The sequence below is a fragment of the Mytilus galloprovincialis genome, chromosome 4 (assembly GCF_965363235.1).
Source record: "Mytilus galloprovincialis chromosome 4, xbMytGall1.hap1.1, whole genome shotgun sequence".
NCBI classification, from domain to species: domain Eukaryota; kingdom Metazoa; phylum Mollusca; class Bivalvia; order Mytilida; family Mytilidae; genus Mytilus; species Mytilus galloprovincialis.
Genome location: NC_134841.1, coordinates 100,340,663 through 100,360,315, shown reverse-complemented (window position 1 = coordinate 100,360,315; position 19,653 = coordinate 100,340,663). Strand labels below are relative to the sequence as shown.

The 19,653-nt window shown below is 32.5% G+C and overlaps 2 protein-coding genes across 6 annotated transcripts in view; both read right to left on the bottom strand.

Moving 5' to 3' along the window:
• LOC143073607 (uncharacterized) overlaps nt 1–19,653 on the bottom strand; it is a 180,299-nt gene that overhangs the window by 2,996 nt on the left and 157,650 nt on the right. The gene's annotated exons all lie outside the window — the stretch shown is intronic.
• Nucleotides 1–19,653, bottom strand: part of LOC143073606 (uncharacterized) — a 56,577-nt gene that overhangs the window by 2,063 nt on the left and 34,861 nt on the right. For all 5 annotated transcript variants that reach the window (XM_076249270.1, XM_076249269.1, XM_076249271.1 and 2 more), the window contains 4 exons: nt 16,592–16,675; nt 16,049–16,156; nt 11,941–12,030; nt 9,630–9,666 (listed from right to left, as the gene is read on the bottom strand). In XM_076249270.1, coding sequence (XP_076105385.1) covers nt 9,630–9,666; nt 11,941–12,030; nt 16,049–16,156; nt 16,592–16,675 — 319 coding nt within the window. The remainder of the gene's footprint in view (nt 1–9,629; nt 9,667–11,940; nt 12,031–16,048; nt 16,157–16,591; nt 16,676–19,653) is intronic.

Here is a 19,653-nt window from a genome sequence, read left to right as displayed (position 1 = left end):
AAAGTTCAAACACATCAAACGAATGGATAATAACTGTCATATTTTTGGCTTTGTACGAGAATTTTCTGATATAGGAAATGGTAGATTAAAATTGATTGTATAGCTTACTTAACCTTTTACTTGTATAAAGTCGCATAAAATTTTATTATATTGATACTGATGTGTGAACAAAACAAACAAACAAATGTTAAAAATAAGGTCAACATTGTGCTATAATGTTAATCACTACAGAAAGAAACAAATGTGTAACAAAGACAAACAAATAAACTCATCATAGATACCAGGACTAAATTTAGTATATACAAAAAGATATATAGACAAAGCACATAAGCAAGAATAAAAGACAAGAATGCAAAAAATGTTTACAATGTCACAATAACACAACGACGGGATGTATAAGTACGTCATACGTAACAAAGAACACATCAAAAGGCATATGAACAAGCCCATTAGCAATGAAAGATAGATTTATAAAACAATCTTGAAACTTTTTATTACACTTTGTGTGTTGCTCTTTGGTGTACATTAGTGCAATTAAGAAGTTTAGATCAGTGACACAACTGAGTATGAAATACGTTAATTTGTACCCCACTCCCCACTATAAAGTTATATGATACCATTAAGTACGTTGACGACATGATGAGTTCAGATCAATTGTTTTACCGAAGAGACAGGAACTTGGCAAGTTTTTCAAGCAATTATTTATAAAACTTTGGTCAGTTAATTATCCTTTTGATGAATTATTGTACATTTCGTTTACATTCTGTTTTATAAACAGGCGTTCGTTCACAACCTGTTTTAAAAACAGTCAAACAGTCAAATCTGGCGTTTCAACAGCACTACACGCATTAAGAAGACACGTTAGTATGTTCATGCCTATAGGGATAGTGATATTCTTTTTCGAATTTTCAACACTTTCTAACACTGCCCAAAAGTCTTAATACACAGTTAACAAAAGTACTTTCAATATAGTAATCAGAAATGAATTTGACTCTCTGTCATGACCGTTTACGTTTTATATTTTCTCCAAGGCCACTAGTGCGTTTAGGTCTTTTATCGTGCAGTGCATGCAAAATTTGAAAACAAATCTTAAATTTCATGTTCACCTGTATGCAAAATTATGTCATATTTTTCCGGATTCATCCCTCAGTTTGGGAAAGTATGCATTAAATTCAGTATTTTTGTGATTTTACTTTTTGAATTATGTCCCCATACCTAATTAAGGTGGCTCGGCCCTTTAACAATGCGCATATTTTAACGCATGTTTCTTACGACGAGTACCTTGGAAACGGTCGCTTTCAGGGGTCTTCTCAAAAATAGCTTTGACGACCTTGGAACGCGGGCGTGTATGAAAGCACCCTTGACGATGTAAACAAGTGTACAACACGTAAATACGAACGGTCAGAAATTCAGAGTGCTTTCTTCATTTTTCGCATAAAAGTCTAAAAGGAGAGAAATATACATGATTTAAGCATAACATTTGAAAAAAAAAGAATATATAAATACGGACAAAGTCACATGTATATGACGTCGACGGTGCCGCTTAGCTCCAAAAACGCATTCTCATCTTACACGGTCGCCCCTTGGGTCCCGGTTCGTACCATATTTTGAATTCACTTAAATACCGGTTGAATTAAATGATGTCTTGGAGATTTATTTTTGAAAATGTTTTGCCAATGACGCAATGATTAACTGTAAACAAATGATAGCGATGTAAACAACTGCATGGCATCGTACAGCTTTCAAAACTGACAGGTAAAACCCGTATAGTATGCTGTAAAGGCATTGGGTCGGGTTCATTTTCAAGCTATCCGTTTGGCGTTTTATAACAGTTTGTTTCTGTCATAAATCTCTTTATTTCCAAGTATTTTTAGGAGTTTATTCCCGATTATGCGATATATTTTTACACTGCAAAAAAATTTGATAATTATAGTTAAATATTTTTTTATTTTCCCCTAAACAATTTTGAACATGCCAATTTTCTAACAGACTTAATACTTGACAGGCACACCTAACATTTTCATTTAAAGATTTGTTTACCTTATCAAAAAATTAGCACGAAAATCTTCTGATAATTTTTCTCGTATCACAATTCCGTGAGTTCCTGAACATTAGACTAAGTCCTATAATCTAAGACCTCGGGCCCAATGTTTTCTACTTTTATGATTTTTTCTATTACTTATTTTACTAATTGTTATTTTGTTGATTTGCAATTTTCTGTTGTATCTATCAATATGTCAACCGAGTTCAAATTTAAAAAAAAGAAACATCCGCTTTAAAACTTTAATAATTGAATCAAAGCAAGTGTTATTATTTGTTTTAGATTTATGAGTTTGACTTTCCCGTTGGTATCTTTCGTCCCTCTTTTATTATAATAGACTAATGGATCCAGCAACTTATTTCACTAAAATGATTATTTGTTTTCCTGCAGAAATAAAACGACACTTCAATAATTTGCTGTTTTCCGCCTTTTCGTGAAGATGAAAATTGATCAATCGGGGCCAATCCAGGACAAAAAGGGGGGTATTCTAACTATATTTTCCCATTCAAAAGCATTGATCGTCCAAAAAAGGGGGGTTCCAACCCCCGGACCCCCCCTGTCAAAAGTAATCGGGACTGGCCTAGTATTCCGACCTATGATATAATTCCTCAATACTGCATGCTTTGCGGAGGACCGCACAATTTTTGGTTTCACCATGTCGAGATTTTGCTAGGAACACCCGCAGCGTGTTGGGCAGTCACAAACACTACTAAAGACTTTATATATAAAAAAATCTATACTACTACTAGGTTCAGGAAAAGTTTGGATGGTAATTTTGAAACTCCGCCCAGTACACAGGAACGCTATATTAGCCGGTGATGTTGGCAAACTTTGGCTTCTATCTTATTTTTTTTGACATGCTTTTTTAAAAGGTAAGCTAATAAGGAAAGTTCTTGATTAAAAAAAATATAGTGGAGTGATGACATTGCGGCAAAAAATGTGAATGACAATTTTGTTTGTGAACACTGATTTGATCTTACCGTGGCAAAGAAATGTATAACTAATCATCGATCTATGGGTGATGATAAAAGGAGATGATGTTTTTTTATTTATAATATTGAATTTCAAATTTGAACTTTGGTGGATAGTTGTTTCATTGGCAATCATACCACATCTGCTTTTTTTCATATTGTATGGTTTACATAGAAGTATGACTAATCTGACAGATAATCCCTCGCTTAGACAGAATGTTCATACAGGTGGATGTATACATACGAAGCCTCGTAGGGTCAAAAGGGGGAATTTTGCCTATACATGATCATACATGCACCAAGCATAATCATGATAATTAATGATATTTTCTTATGGCAGTCCATATAAATAGCTCCTCTTACTTTGCATAACTTTCATAATTGATACTTGTCTTTATGTTGAGTTCTCATCCGTATTATGCTTGAAATATTTGCCAGTGACCATTCAGTATGCACAATTTAAATTTTCATTATTTGCAATATATATAAAAAAAGTAATTTTTTTGACTTTTATTTGTTTGACTATGTGGTATACAGGTATGTGTTTTTGGTAATTGTACGGGGACACAATTGTTATCTTCTATGTAAATTCGTCTTTGGTGAAGAGTTGCCTCATAAACAATGATGAAACAACGAAGTTGCACAGGGTATAATGTTTTTGACCCGTCCGTCCGTCCGTCCGTCAGTCAGTCTTGTTTCTTGTCATCACAACTCCTCTGAAACCGCCCAACAGAATTTCATGAAAACTTTTTAGATAATAAGGACATACTATGTAGATGTGCATATCTACAGGAAATTATGATTCAATTTTTTTTTTCTTAGTTATTTTATTTCTCCAGTGACAATGTGGGGAATGACTGCCAAAGCGGGGTTGGCTTCAGTTATTTGCAATATAATCAACCAATGAGCCCGCACCATATGTCAGACTCTTTAACAATCATCCCATCAACCAAATATTTTGAAACATATTTAGAATTCAAGAAACAGACAAAGCCATGAAATGAAGTTAAGTTCAGATAAACCCTGCAAGACAGACATATTTATTTTTCGTTCATTGTTTGGACATAAAATCACCCAATAGTTTTCTCATTTGAATTGTTTTAAATTGTTCATTTATCATTTCAAGGCCTTTAAAACCAACTATGCAGAATAGGTTTTACTCATTGTTGAAGTCCTAATGGTGACCTACATGTATAGTTATTTCTGTGTTATTTGGTCTCTTGTGTCTCATTTACAATCATATCACATCCTCTTATTTGATGTTTTAATTTGTTATAATACATTTAATAATCATTTCATACACCAAATATACATCAAGATGACCTATTGATTACACAATATAGCATATTAAAAGAGGACTTACTGTTGACCAATGAACCATACAAATGATTATGTGGTCAATGACAATTGACAGAATTGTAAATCATTGCACACAAATAATTTAGATACCACATGTTCCTTTTAGTATTTATAATTTTTGAGTATATGTCCAACATGTTGACGACGGACAGTCAATGGTATACCATAATACGTACTGAAAACAGGCGTAAAAAAAAGGCTCAACTAAATCAATTTTTTGGAAAAGTTATTGATTTTATTCCTCAAATGTCTATGAGATCAAATTTATAAAACATTTATTAATATTGTTAATTTCAATGTACTAGTTTACATGTAAGTATTGTTGCCATTTATACGTCTTGTACATGTACAATCATTAGCTGATCAGCTCTATATTCTCATTATTTTTATTCTCCTTCACTGTTTTTTTTTTTTATAAGACTCAATATATATATGATCTGTATTCCTCATTGGGACAGTTAGGTGAAGTAGGTCCTTTTGATTGGATTTTTTTTAAAGGATTTTGACAGCACTAAAGCATATACATGTAGTTCCAATTTATAGTTGATCTAAGCTCCTCAAGTGGACTGTGGTAACACATATTGCATATACATGTACATTGTAGAATGTTGTTCTTAAGTTTCAGCACATAGTTTCAGGTTTGCAAGACTACATGATACTGGCTTCTCATAAAATTCTGTCAGTACTTTGCCAATAGTTTCCAAGTAAAGTTGAACATTCCAAGATCACTCCTTCCATTTGCATGTACATGTACAAATGAACTTGCAACCTGAAATTAAATATCAGAGTAATTCTGTCAGAAAATCAACAATTATTGACATTCAAAAGTATATAGATGTAGACTAATTCATAATGGGGAAAACAGATGAGCAGCCGCTTGCATATAAAGAATGAAAAGAGTGACACCACTCAAATTTGTACTTGATCTAACTTTTGTTGTAGTAAGCATTGCATATAAGTTTCAGAACATTAAGATTGAGCAAACTTGTGTTAAAGAAAGGAACAAAAATTTAGCAATTTTTCAATTTGTAAAGGGGCATAACTCTAAAAAGTAAAAGCTACCCCACCAAAAATTCAAACTTCATGTGTGTTTGTTGGTAACAAGCATATATATGCATTAATTGTGTATTAGTTTAATGACATTGGTAGAGGAAAACTGAAGTTAGAGAACAGAAACCAAATTTGGGACGTTTGATACATGTAAGTTTGATAAGACTGACAATGCAAGGATAAAACTTAATGCCCCTGCCGCTATGGTGTAAAAATAATTAAAAATTTGTGGTGATCAATAATGAGCAAACAAAATATAATTACATGCACAACAAGTGTAAATAGTGATTATGTTTCTATAGGTTGAATAAAAACTTCTTGCTGTTCGGCTGCCTTCAATTTTGAAAATGCATTACAGCTCAGTCCTCATGAAAAAATTATGCTGCGGCTTTTTGTACCCTGTTTGGAATATAGGATACACAAATTTTGTATTTATTAAAAAATACTATTCACAAAACAATAATGATTTTTTCAACTCAAAATACAGTACCTGGCCAAAAGTATGTGTCACCTGCATTTTTTTGCTACATGTAAACACACATTTAAACATATAAACATATTTTTTTGCTACATATAAACACACATTTCTTCAAATAATTATTTTGAGGGCATTTACAAATGTATGGTTGGATTTTTATCTTTGAGCCTTAAAAGAAGTAGAATGGTCTTAATTAATATGTGTTTATTTGATAATATTAGGTTCGTTTTCAGGTGTTTTTGTTTTCCCTTGAGAACACATAAAACATTTTTTTATAAGTTAATTTGGTTGAATATATAGCGAACTTCTATACAGAAATAATGAAAATGAGACACACAAAAAAAATAGAACCAAAAAATAAACCTGTGACAACACTGCTTCTATTGGTACCAGGTTGCTTTTAAACATCAATCCAAAATTACCCCAAAATATTTTTTTTTTAAAGTAGTTTTATATACAATCAAGGAGGTTATATTAATATAACCTCCTTGATACAATATACAATAAAGATCTAAAGTGACAAATATTTATGGCCACACTCTGTACACATGTTTAACCCTGATACTACTATTACTAGACCTTATGAAATTTTTGTATACCAAACAGAATTTGAGGGGGGGTGGGTAATGGTAAACTAATTGTGATTGATCAAGAAGAATCCTTCAATCAGATGTATTGCCTCCTACTGTAGGGGTTATCATTTACAAATTAGGCCAATTATGTCGTATTCTCAAGTAAACAAACAAGTCAATCAAACCCCTTGAGGACATTAATATTAAGGGGGAGGCCATTAATATTAAGGGGGTGGACAAGGGTAAGGAGACAGGGGAATGAGGGATCAGAGAAAAGGGTTATTTTGGAAATACATTTTGTCATTTTAATTTTGTCTTGGAGCAAGGAGATGGAAGTATTGAAGTAAGAGGAGAAAATTTTAGGGTAAAAAGGAAGGGAAATATAGTTGGGGCTAGGGTCGTAGGGAGTAGAAACTGTCCGAGGGAAGTAATGGGATACCCCACATACAGTTGACCCTAACTTGGCTACGAAATTAGATATAACAAATGATTATTAGAAAAGACTTAATTCATTGACACTAACGGTAGCGTAAAAATTATACTTCATAGTAGATGTCATCCCCTCCTTCGGTCGTTTGCACACGGACTTTTCAAAACTGGCCAGACATGTTTACAACTTGTTAGTAAAGGGTAAAAATACTAAAATAAACACAAAAATAAGATACAAGCTATAACGATTAAACATGGAACAGAAATTGAGCCCGTGCAAGGTTTCAGACGCAGTGATTTTCAACAGTAGCGAGTATTTTGAGACAACCCCCAAGTTTGTATTTTTCGTGATACTGATAACATTTGGCTGTCTAATATATCGAAATCTATGTTTTCTTATGTGATAACTCTACCTTCATCGTTGTATATACGCCACAGTGTCTGTTATGCATTTACATGGTCGTATTCATCAATTTAGTATGCTGATCGGCAATGGCGACCTTGAAATCCCTCTGGTCCGATAATGGCGCTAAATTACAGGGAAGCAACTCGCGCCAGACAAAATTACCGTATTTCACCAAAATAATCAAAATTTCGCTTTTTGATAACAAACAGTCATACGATAACCACATTTATATTGAGCCATCGTTTATTGATATAATTACAAACAATATTTTATTAAAGTCATCAATAAAGAATTCATAATTAAGTAATTAATGGAGTGCATTGAAATCAGACCTTATGGGGTAGAGGGGTTAAACAAAAGCTCGCAACTTTTTTAAAAGCCTGGTGACCCCAATTTTTTTTTACCTTAAAATGCTCAAAAAGTTCATAGCTTTGACATATCTGTTTTTAAAAAAAATCTACCGGGAAAATTTTACGAAAAATCGATTAAATCAATATTTTTTGCCTTAAACTAAAATTAAAAAATGCATAAATTAGACATAAATCTGAAAATAAAAGGATTTTTAAGTCAAAAACAACAAAGGGAAAGGTTTACATTTCAAATTCTAATGTTTTTTCACATAAAAATCATACGGACTTGGTTTTAAAAGTCTTTGAATTTGATGTAACCGTTGTTGTTGATAGGGTGGACATGTTTGGAAATAGGGTCAAAATCGCACATTTCGCTTCAATTTGAGGGGAAAACGAGCCTGGTGACCCCCTTTTTTCTTTGCATTTTTGGATTCAGCATAAAAAAATCTACAGAATATGTGAAAATAAAAAAAATCTACCGGGGGTCACTATTGGGGTGAGCCACCTTAATTACTCTTCTTTTGCTTTGCAGGTTCAGATAATTAAAACAAATCATGGCATTTGTATAGAAAATGAATAAAACCTCTAATCTTTCTAAAATACATCATAATCACATTCTTCGTCTAAACAAATGTCTTATCAATGTAAAGAAATCACTAAAACTAATTGTAATTTAGTTAAATATGGGGCTAATTGAATAAATAAGGACCCCTTGACCACTTGGTCACAAACATACTGGTGTTATGCTATCATAGAATTACAAATCAAATCTAAAGAAAAGTAGTATAGCTGTTCTTGTTTAACACAAATTCTCTTTATTTCCCGTGTAATGATTGGTTACTATTAACAGACAACAGATGTATTAGAGAATTTGGACAATTGATTGTATGAATGCAAAAGTTTACTTGATAGTTCAAATGATGAATATTCCAGAAATATATCAATGCATGACAAATGAGAATCAAAGCTTTAAAAATATCAATTAAACTTAAAATGTGAAGAGGAGTTAAAATACTCCTTACGTTACCCTGGTTATTCTAAATGCTTTGTTTTTCCCGGATAAACTCATGATAGTAACACAATGCAAATGCCAATAACTAAAAAGTAAAATCACAAAAATACTGAACTCAGAGGAAAATCAATTCGGAAAGTCCATAATCACATGGCAAAATCAAATAACAAAACGCATCAAAAACGAATGGACAAGAACTGTCATATTCCTGACTTGGTACAGGCATTTTCAAATGTAGAAAATGGTGGATTGAACCTGGTTTTATAGCTAGCTAAACCTCTCACTTGTATGACAGTCGCATCAAATTCCATTATATAGTCACCGATGCGTGAACTCAACAAACAGACATAATAGGTAAAAATGTCAAAAATAGGGGTACAGCAGTAAACATTGTGTTATCATCTTAATCACTATAAAAACAACAAATGTAACGAAGAAGCACAAAAAGGCATACATCAAATTAACATCCTCATTTTGATTATATTATACGATTATATTTGTCTATGTAAAATGCACCCATCAAGGAAGGAGGGTATGGGTACTGGTGTAAAATTGCGCGTTTGAAATTCGCACAGGTAGACATGAAATAATTTTGTCGTTCAAAGTATATCGGGATGCATAAATACAGTCACGCAAAATAGATATAACAAACACTGACTTAGCAGTTAAAGTAATAATAATAAATAAAATAATAGTGTGGTTCAAAGTATGACGTGATACATAAGTACAGAGTCACGTAAAATGTATATCACAAAAAAAGTTTGGTTAACAGTAAAAGTAATATTAATGAATAAAATAATTTTGTCATTCAAAGTATGACAAGATACGTAGCTTATTTATGGCAGTTCTAACAGAGTGTAATTGGGACGTCGATTAACTTTGAATCATTATAAACAGACCACATGTGCATGCTTTGCATGTCGTAAGTTACAAAGTCTTTAGATCTTTTAAAAAAACTAACCTAGCCTCTAAACTCGCAGGCTGAATGGACTTTGCGTCTGAAAAATATACAAAAGCATATTTACAAAAAAAACATCAATTATTAAGTTAAGATACCACCTTAAAGATTATACCCAGACGATCATGAATTTCTTTGATCATAAAGGTACAATCTTTTAAGAAATAAAATATCTTTTCCTTGTTTAGTGTGCTGATACAATGAATGGGGAACAATGAATAAAATGTATATAACGCAATACTGTTGGAAAACCAAATGAGTGAGTAGAGTTTTGTTAATTGCCTCTGTCCCTATTTACATCGACAGATTTCTTACGACAATGCTTGATTCTTAAAGAATGATTTATCGTTATTCCCTACAAAAGGCCAATTATTAAAACGTATGTGGTTTTAGATAATTTTATTGTTTGTCCTTATATGATACTAAAAGTTATGATCGATGCCACAGCTGGTTGACGTTTAATCCCGGAAAATATATCAACAGGCTAGTAATCAGCATTTCTGTGTTGACATACATTATCATTGATATGATCATAATACAAAACTTATCAAAGTACCAAGGATTACCAACCTAACGAATAGATTACATTAGCTATATTTAACAAATCTTTCTGAATTTTGTACTCCATGCTTTTCAACTTTGTACTGTTTTTGACCTTTTTGAAGTATTTTGATTCTAGCGTCACTAATGAGTCTTTTGTAGACGAAACGCAGTTCTGACGTACACAATTTTACTTTTTGTTTCTACGATGAGTTCATTTGTGAACTGTACGATATTTGCCTGAACTATGTTTTTACTCTCTTTTCTTGTCTCATACGTTTGATGGCGTAATGATCACGAACGATGGACTTACTTAAAATTTAGTTTTTTACATAGGGTATATTTTAATAAACAACGATAAGGTAAACTTATATATTGTTGACGTTTATTTGTAATCAGTTTCATAGATGATCACGGATATGTTCCAAACCTTCCTGGTTTCCTCGATGTGACATCACATTATTTATTCTTATCATAAGGAATATCACGACTGTCATATGTTGAGCAGGATCTGCTAACCCGACCGGAGCACATAAAATGACCCCAGTTTTTGTTGGATTTATGTTGCTAAGCCTTTAGGTATCTTTTTAATGTTTGTAAACTTTTGTTTGTTCTTCCTTCGTTTTTCCGTTTTTGGACATCACGATATCGGTTACTCTTCGACTTGTAAACTTTTGTTTGTTCTTCCTTCGTTTTTCCGTTTTTGGACATCATGTTATCGGTTTCTCTTCGACTTAGAATGTCTTTTTGGTATTTTCCTATTCTTTTCTTGTTCCCCACTGACGATTTAAGTTTACCGTTGGTTGATTGTGAATTTGTGACTACATGTAACTATCCTTTAGTACTTAATTTTCTTTGAGCCCTTGCAAAAATATGACTCATAAGGACTTTATCCACAGAGCAATGCGACGGATTTAAATGTCTTTTGAATATTCTTATCTTTGGTAGCTGGTAGTTCCTGCTTGCTATTGCTGAATAATTGGTTCGTCTATTTAGTATCATATTATAATTGTGAACTCTCCATTTCTAAGTAGAACATTCCAGCAGCACCTGCATACGGGGTATATATCTCCAAATTGATACGATATTCCCGTGCTTGCATTTCCTATCACGATTTTCTTCATAGAGAGTTGCTACTTACAAGGAAACTATTAAACCAAGAGTTCAAAATGGTGAAGTTGAAATCATCCCTTCGTAAATTTTACGGACGCCATTACGAGTTGGTTGACCATTATGGAATAACCGTTTCACAAATTATGTCGGATATGTTCCTTACGTCGTAACTACAATGCCCTTCCCTTTCATGAATGTTACCGACCGAACTAGACTATTTACCGGATTTGTTATAACATGAGCAACACGATGGTGTCACATGTGAAGCAGGATCTCCCTACCCTTCTGAAGCACCTGATATCACCCCGAATGTTTTGGTGGGGTTCGTGTTGCTTATTCTTTATTCGTTTTCTATGTTGTGTCCTGTGTACTATTGTTTGTCTGTTTGTCTTTTTGATTTTCAGCCATAGTGTTGTCAGTTTGTTTTTGATTCATGGGTTTGACTGTCCCTCTTGTATCATTCGTACCTCTTTTATAGGTATGTCTCGTTTGTGTATCGTCTCTTAATATTTGATTTCTTTTTTTTTTATTTCATTACAAAACTTACGGCAATATTTCTTACCTGTTGTTAGCTTTTCCTTTTTCAGTTTATTTACTGGCCCAATTATTCCTTATTTGTATTTGTTAAAAGTTTACTAAAATAGGAGATTTCAAAGATTACCTTTTTTTACAATAATGAACAAACCAATCACCACCAAGTCTGTGACAAACAGTATAATTCCAATTATTATTATCGGCACAATTGACTGATCTGAAACAACAATGAATATCAAAAGTAAGTTGATTCAAGAATAATACATTGACCGTCTGAAAACACAACGAGATATAATAAATCTACTAGTATGATGTATGCTTGCTAAACTTTGGCTGCCTGATTTCAATCATTATCACATTTACTAATATATATCTGTCTCTGTTACTTGCACGTGTTTAACAATATAATCAAACTATAGTATACAGTAAAATTGGTTGTTAAAGTAGCTACTAGGATGAACCAAGTCAGATATGAGACCGTGCATACAGTTCTAAAGTTCGCGAGCGATTTATTTTTCGCGATTTATCAATACAATTATAACGCGAATTAAAATCATCCCGAATATATAAAACTAGGATCTTTCTTTTTATCTACATCAATCAAATTAATAATTCCGAAAATAAATAGCCGCGAAAGGGGCTGGTAAGGGCTAAACGCGAAATAAAGTATCTGCAAAAATAAGTTGGTTAACAGTGCCAGTAATCTAATCTGGTTTACACTCAGGATAGGAACACTTTTATCATAGTAAATAATCTATGTTTATTTACACTCGGGATTGACACACTATTAGCACGCACACTAAATAATGTATTCTATTATACACATTACTGAATAATCTATTCTTGTTTACACCCAGAATAGTAACACTTGTATCATACTGAATAATGTATTCTATTGTGTACCATACTGAAGAACGTATTTTTGTTTACACCCAAGGTAGGAACACTTAATTATACTGAATAATATATTCTATTGTACATCATACTGAATAATCTATTTTTGTTTACACCCAACCTAGGAACACTTTTATCATACTGAAGAATGTATTCTATTGTACACCATAGTGAATAATCTTATCTTGTTTACCCCCAAGCTAGGAACACTTTTATCCAGTCAGAACCCTACTTCGTCAGAATTATCTCCCCATTACGCCAGTTCATTTTCACAATCGTAGAAATGGAAGCCATTGTAGGGATGACGCGCTACAAATTTTGCTCTTGGAAACCGATAAATTTATCCACATTGCACCATTACGATCCTTATATGTCAGTTGTATTTTGAAAGACAAATGTATCAATTAGCTAATGAGCATCAGTAAATGATATTGTCTGCATTGATTCAACTTAAAACTATTGTCTGATCGGTTGTCAGGTGGAATTTTGGAAAATTCATAAACATTTAAAAAAATTCGAATTAAAAATTTCGTGGAAGGGCAGACTAGATTTTTTTAGTGTATAAAGACTATAAACCGTAGTTTTCACACACACAAAATTGAAATTTGTCAAAGATATGCACATAAACACATAAACACACACATATATATATATATATAGACAGTTAACTGCTAGTAGTCTGATGTTATTTATGTATTATTGTCATTTTGTTTATTTTCTTTGGTTACATCTTCAGACATCAGACTCGGACTTCTCTTGAACTGAATTGTAATGTGCGTATTGATATGCGTTTACTTTTCTGCATTGGCTAGAGGTATAGGGGGAGGGTTAAGATCTCACAAACATGTTTAACCCCGCCGTATTTTGAGCCTGTCCCAAGTCAGGAGCCTCTGGCCTTTGGTAGTCTTGTATTATTTTAACTTTTAGTTTCTTGTGTACAATTTGGAGTTTAGTATGGTGTTCATTATCACTGAACTAGTATATATTTGCTTAGGGGCCAGCTGAAGGACGCCTCCGTGCGAGAATTTCTCGTTGCATTGAAGACCTGTTGGTGACCTTCTGCTGTTGTCTGCTCTATGGTCGGGTTGTTGTCTCTTTGGCATATTCCCCATTTCCATTCTCAATTTTATTATAAACATAAAAATTCTCTGTTACTAATTGTGCATTAACATCAATTTAATCGGAAATCGATGCCTGGAGTTGTTCTGAAACGAACTTTAAGTGAAAGGGATGGTGTAAATCATAAACAGTTCTAAGATATGCAAAGGAAGATACCATCTTTCCTTTTGCGAATAGTATAAAATCATTGAATATTTCTACACGTTTCAAAAGTATCCCTCCTTCCAAACTTAAAAACAAATTGGAAGAATTAGACTTATTCAGTTTATCGAAAAAGAATGGCCAACGTAGATGCAATGTTTTTTATGAAGGAATACATTCACCTTTCAAAACGTCAATATGGGTTCAAACAAATCCATTCTCCCTTATACGTACAATATGAAGATACTTGATTCTTTTTTATTGACAACATATATGTTACGTTCGGAGGACGTGTTTATATAAAAAAAAAAACAATATATGATCGAATTATGAACATTATCTTGCTGACCTATTCTTCTATTCGTATGAGTCAAATGCCGCACCAAAAATTCTTATTATAGCTATAGAAAACAAAGATATCATTAGAGTTTTAATTCTTGTTTTTGATATGCATATTGTGTTTTAAAGACAAGTATAAACTGCAACACTCCTAACACATTAATATAAAAATAATAGCAAAATACATCATCGTTCATCTTTTCCTGAGGAATTGAAACCTTAGTTTCATGATTATCTTTTTACCAAATATCTAAGTTGAATTCTGAAATGACGTTCATATTACACTTGTAAACAAAGCCGTGTTCTTAATAACACAACATATGTTTGACACATGCGCACAAATTTACTGTTTATATTCTCGTTATTTTCATTCTTATTCAGTCGGAAACCAGGTTGAAATAGAACAAAAGAAACGAAGCTCTTTGTTAGAGAAGGCGATAACTGTTTACTGTATTGTTTACTATAGTGACAAAAAATTTAAAAGTTAATAGAAACAAACAAAATTGCATTTTCTTCTCAATTACGAGGTGTTTTATTTTAAAAACACCATTTGCATAAGTTTTCAATTTATGTAGTACATAGTTAAGCAGAACAATTAGATATCAAGTCGACGACATGGGTATCTTTCAAGTTGGATGAAGAAAATGCATAACCTCCGATTTTTATGAAAAAATTACCACGGACTGAAAACATATCAATCTATTAGTTCAGTAATTTTCGTGTCTACCCTTCCATTATGTGACTGAAGAAAAAATTCAAAAAAATGGGTAACATTGTATCGAAAAGAGAAAATCGAGTGCACCTTTTTATGTTAGGGCGTGTTTGAGTTGAGTATTTTGTCTTGATATCGTACAAAGTAAGAATATTTCATACATCGCCTCGCTTCAGATTCTATCATTTTTATATATTAAAGCTACAGGTTGACTTTATAACACAAAAAAATCACAGTACTAAAAGATGAAATATATGGGTCAAGTGAAATACCTATCTAATGAGTCACAAAAACAGAGAAGGTGTGTTCGAATAGCTATTTTTTTACTGAAAGTACTTGACGACAGTCTTTCAAGTTGGATGATGAAAATGCATATCTTCGAAAAATTCTAATTTTTTGTGTGTGATTACTAGGGTTTATAGTCTTCATACACTAAAAAAAATCTAGTCTGTCCTTCCACGAAATATTTAATTAGAATTTTTTTAAAATGTTTATGAATTTTCAAAAATTCCACCTGACAACCGATCAGACAATAGTTTTAAGTTGAATCAATGCAGACAAGATTATTAACTGATTCTCATTAGCTAGTTGATACATTTGTCTTTTAAAATACAACTGACATATAAGGATCGTAATGGTGCAATGTGGATAAATTTATCGGTTTCCAAGAGCAATATTGGTAGCGCGTCATCCCTACAATGGCTTCTATTTCTACGATTGTGAAAATGAACTGGCGTAATTGGGAGATAATTTTGACGAAGTAGACTCCTGACTGTATTATAATGAAGTATATACATTTAAGCAATACGGAGTATATACCTCCCAATTGATACGACTTTCCCGCGCTTGGAAACGAGAACAGCCAAACATTTTCAAGGCATGTTAGTACGGTTCGACCTATGCAAATAATGTATTTGTCTTTTCAGAACGCTCATTGTAAAATATCGACAAATATAATGCCTACTATTCTAAAATAAACATAGAACATGACATGAAGAAATTATTTCTTAACTAACAAAACTATGCTTACCATACTTTGTTAAAACAACTGATTCATTTTCTGTTGTAATTGTAGTTAACCCATCACACCTACACCCAGACGATATTGGAGCAGATAAACCTGGCATTCCTGGTAATCCTGTAAAATGTATTTATGAAAAATAGATAAGCATCACAAAAAAAAAAAAAATAGATAAGCATCACAAAAAACAAAATCGATTAAATGTCAAGACTTCAATAAAGTATCAATATAAATTTAATTTCAACCAATTTGAGATATTTTATCGAATTTAAAAAAACAACATTATTATTCAAACGCAGTTTGTTGCTATTCGGCAACATCAAAACGAAGTAGCGTCGAGTTGCTGTTCACGGCATTACTCAATGACACCATGAGAACCCCAAAAATCACCGACTGTACAAGGGCTGTATAGCCAGTCAAGGTTGTTAAAAACTTTCATATATATATATATATATATATATATATATATATATATATCCCAAAAGGTGTAGTAAATTTAATATTGAAATATCAATTATTAATACGATTTTAATGATGATGAGTCCTTATTACCTGGATTTCCTGTCCCTCCTTTTTCACCAGCGTCACCCTTAGGACCAGAAGGACCTCCGGGTAGGCCATCACTTCCAGGAAGACCTTCACAAACGAGAAAATACTTTAATTATAAGTTATCATATTTCACCTTTATAGTCATACATAAAATCAAAGGTAATCAATTGAACAATGATATATAGTATCTGTATTTTTTCACATCAAAGTTCTTGTATATTTAGCAATGTAGCTTTTAATATCAGTTCATTTCGATCGTTTGCTACAGTTTTTACTACTACATTCTATTTTGGCACATGTTTTTTGAGACTAATTTTAGAAGTATAGTGAGTAACTATTTGCTTTATATTTTTGAGACGTACGTAATGGATGTAGTTAATATATACACAACTGAACAAGCACATTAGCTGTGAATCTAATATCTCTATATATGATACACAAAAGAATTCTCATTTCTGATTTTGGTTCGATTCTCAATGTAGACAAATTCTCATATTTTCTCCAAAAGTTCCCGCTAATTTTTTTCATTATTTACTTTTATAGCCAAATATAAAAACCGTAAAATGTATCCCACAAAACTGTGATTATGAATTTAAGATGCTTATTTACAGTCTATGGAAGAAGCGAATCGATAAAAACTTTTCTTATACCAACGAACGATATTGTTTTATATCAACGAGTTGCATTGTTGGAAATTTCAGACGAATGTTAGCATTTGTACGAAGAAAGGCAGATTTCTCGGTATAAAGTCATGACTCTTTTCTTAAAACAGGGTGACATTTAACACGACATACGTCTGCTGTATAATTTCCATGAATTATTTTATGTAAGTACAAGCAAGGTGTATTGCACGATTTATCATTTGTAGATGTACACATTCAATAAATATCACGTAGCAAATTCAGTGGAATGCAACTGAGATGAATTCAATTCTTTGCTAAGCCAAAATCACCTATAAGTCAAAGATACTGCTATATTTCATTATATCAATGCGATGTTTGTCTTATATCATAGCGATGCTTTTAAAATATCAAAAAATTATGAATGCGATAATTTTCTAATATAACTGCTATAGTTTTCTAATATAAAATGAATACGATGACACGTCCCAATGCATGTCAAGAAAACTGCAAACATAATTCACAAACTTAGTTCATGACGACAGACCGGCTTAATGTTTGAGGATCAATATCACTTGATAGTTGAAAGTGTTAACAACCTGTTCAGTCTATTGTTTTCAATCACATGGTTTAACCGACTAACTCTATTTGAAGTGATGATGCAATGGCGGAATTTAAATAGTCTACCGACTTATTAGATTCTAATATAGGTCCAGTGGTGGATTAAGGGCGGAGGGTCCGGGGGTTGGTAACCCCCTTTTTTTACCGATCATTGCATTTGAATGGGGACATATTGTTGGACCCCGCTTAACCCTGAGTTTGGAACCCCCTTTTTGAAAACGGCTGGATCCACCCTTGAGATCACACTGCTATAGCCTATCCACATGGGTAATATCGAAATAGACCAAAAATATGATTACTTAAAAGAAAAAAAATCATTCAAACAATCCAATCCTATTCAGCTCCAAATAACAATGAATATTCAAATGGTAAAATAAATATTCCAAACAAATCAAAATGTACAAATGCTGATGTCCCGAACTTTGAAGATACCAATTGAGTAGCCTCAGACTATAAATTGAACGACTTCAGATACAACGAAAAACAAAAATCTTATCAAACAGAAAATGTGTTTATCATTAACATAGAAAAAAATATTGACCAGGAAAACAGTTCTTTCTGGATATCAAAGACTTTTCCCGTTGTTAAATCGATATCTCTATGAACATAATCAGTTCGCCGCATGGACGCTCTTTTACATCGCGATGACCGTGATGGCATTCCGATGTATTGTTGCCACAGAGATTTGACTTTTGTTTTTGACTAGTAACCGATTGTTTAAATACGGAAACATTTCTTAGTGCAAAATAACAATCCGTATCTATTCTATATTTATAAATTTAGATCGTTTAGTGCTGTTTATTTGGTAATTTTATTGACGTAATCGTTCTTGTACCATCATAACTGTCGTTTATGTTAAAGCTTTAGAAGTGTGCTAGTTCATATTGCACTTTACAAAAGATTCAGCACCCAAATGACGTTTTTGGAGGACTGGATAGCAGTTATTTATAAGGGGAAATTTTAAAGATTTATAGATATAAGAAGATGGTGCATGAGTTCGAATGAGACAACTTCCCATCAAACTAAAAAATTGTTTCAAGTAAACCTTTTTAGATCAAAGTAGGGCCTTAAACACGGAGCCTTGGCTCACAGCGAACACCACTATATAAGAAAAAAAATACTAGTGTTAAACCATTCAAACAGGAAAACCAACGGTCTAATTTGTATAAAAAAGGAGATTCATCATTACAGGTCCGATTTTATCGAATCAATCTGAACGAGGACAATATGATTCATCTTTGTCACAAGTTAGAGTCAGTGTTATCAATAAAGAAAGTCTTCCATGCGTGCGTTGCGAGCATATCAGATATATATTATTTTAGTGCGTTCATTATAAATTTGCTAAATGTTGTATATGTGAACAATAATTTTGATACTTAGCTATTTGATTACGACATTGTATATTAAACCCAAACGGTACTGGCATTTTCAAATTTTAAAAATGGTGGATTGAACCTGGTTTTATAGTGCTAAACCTCTCACGTGTATGACAGTCTCATCAAATTCTGTCATATTTACAACGATGCGTGAACAAAACAGACATAATAGGTAAAATGTCAAAATACAGGTACAGCAGTCAAATATTAATACTAATAAGTTATAATATTGATATAAAAAAAACACCGCTATGATATTTTAAAAGTATCGCATTGATATTAGAACAAATAGCATTTGTATATTTTTGTATATATAAGAAAAACACAGCACTTCAAATTTTACACGGACATAAACGTTTGCTTCTAACTAACTACTGAATGTATATTTAGACTCAATCGTTGTTTATATTCGAACAATAAGTTTTAAAGTTAGTATTTTCTGAATTTT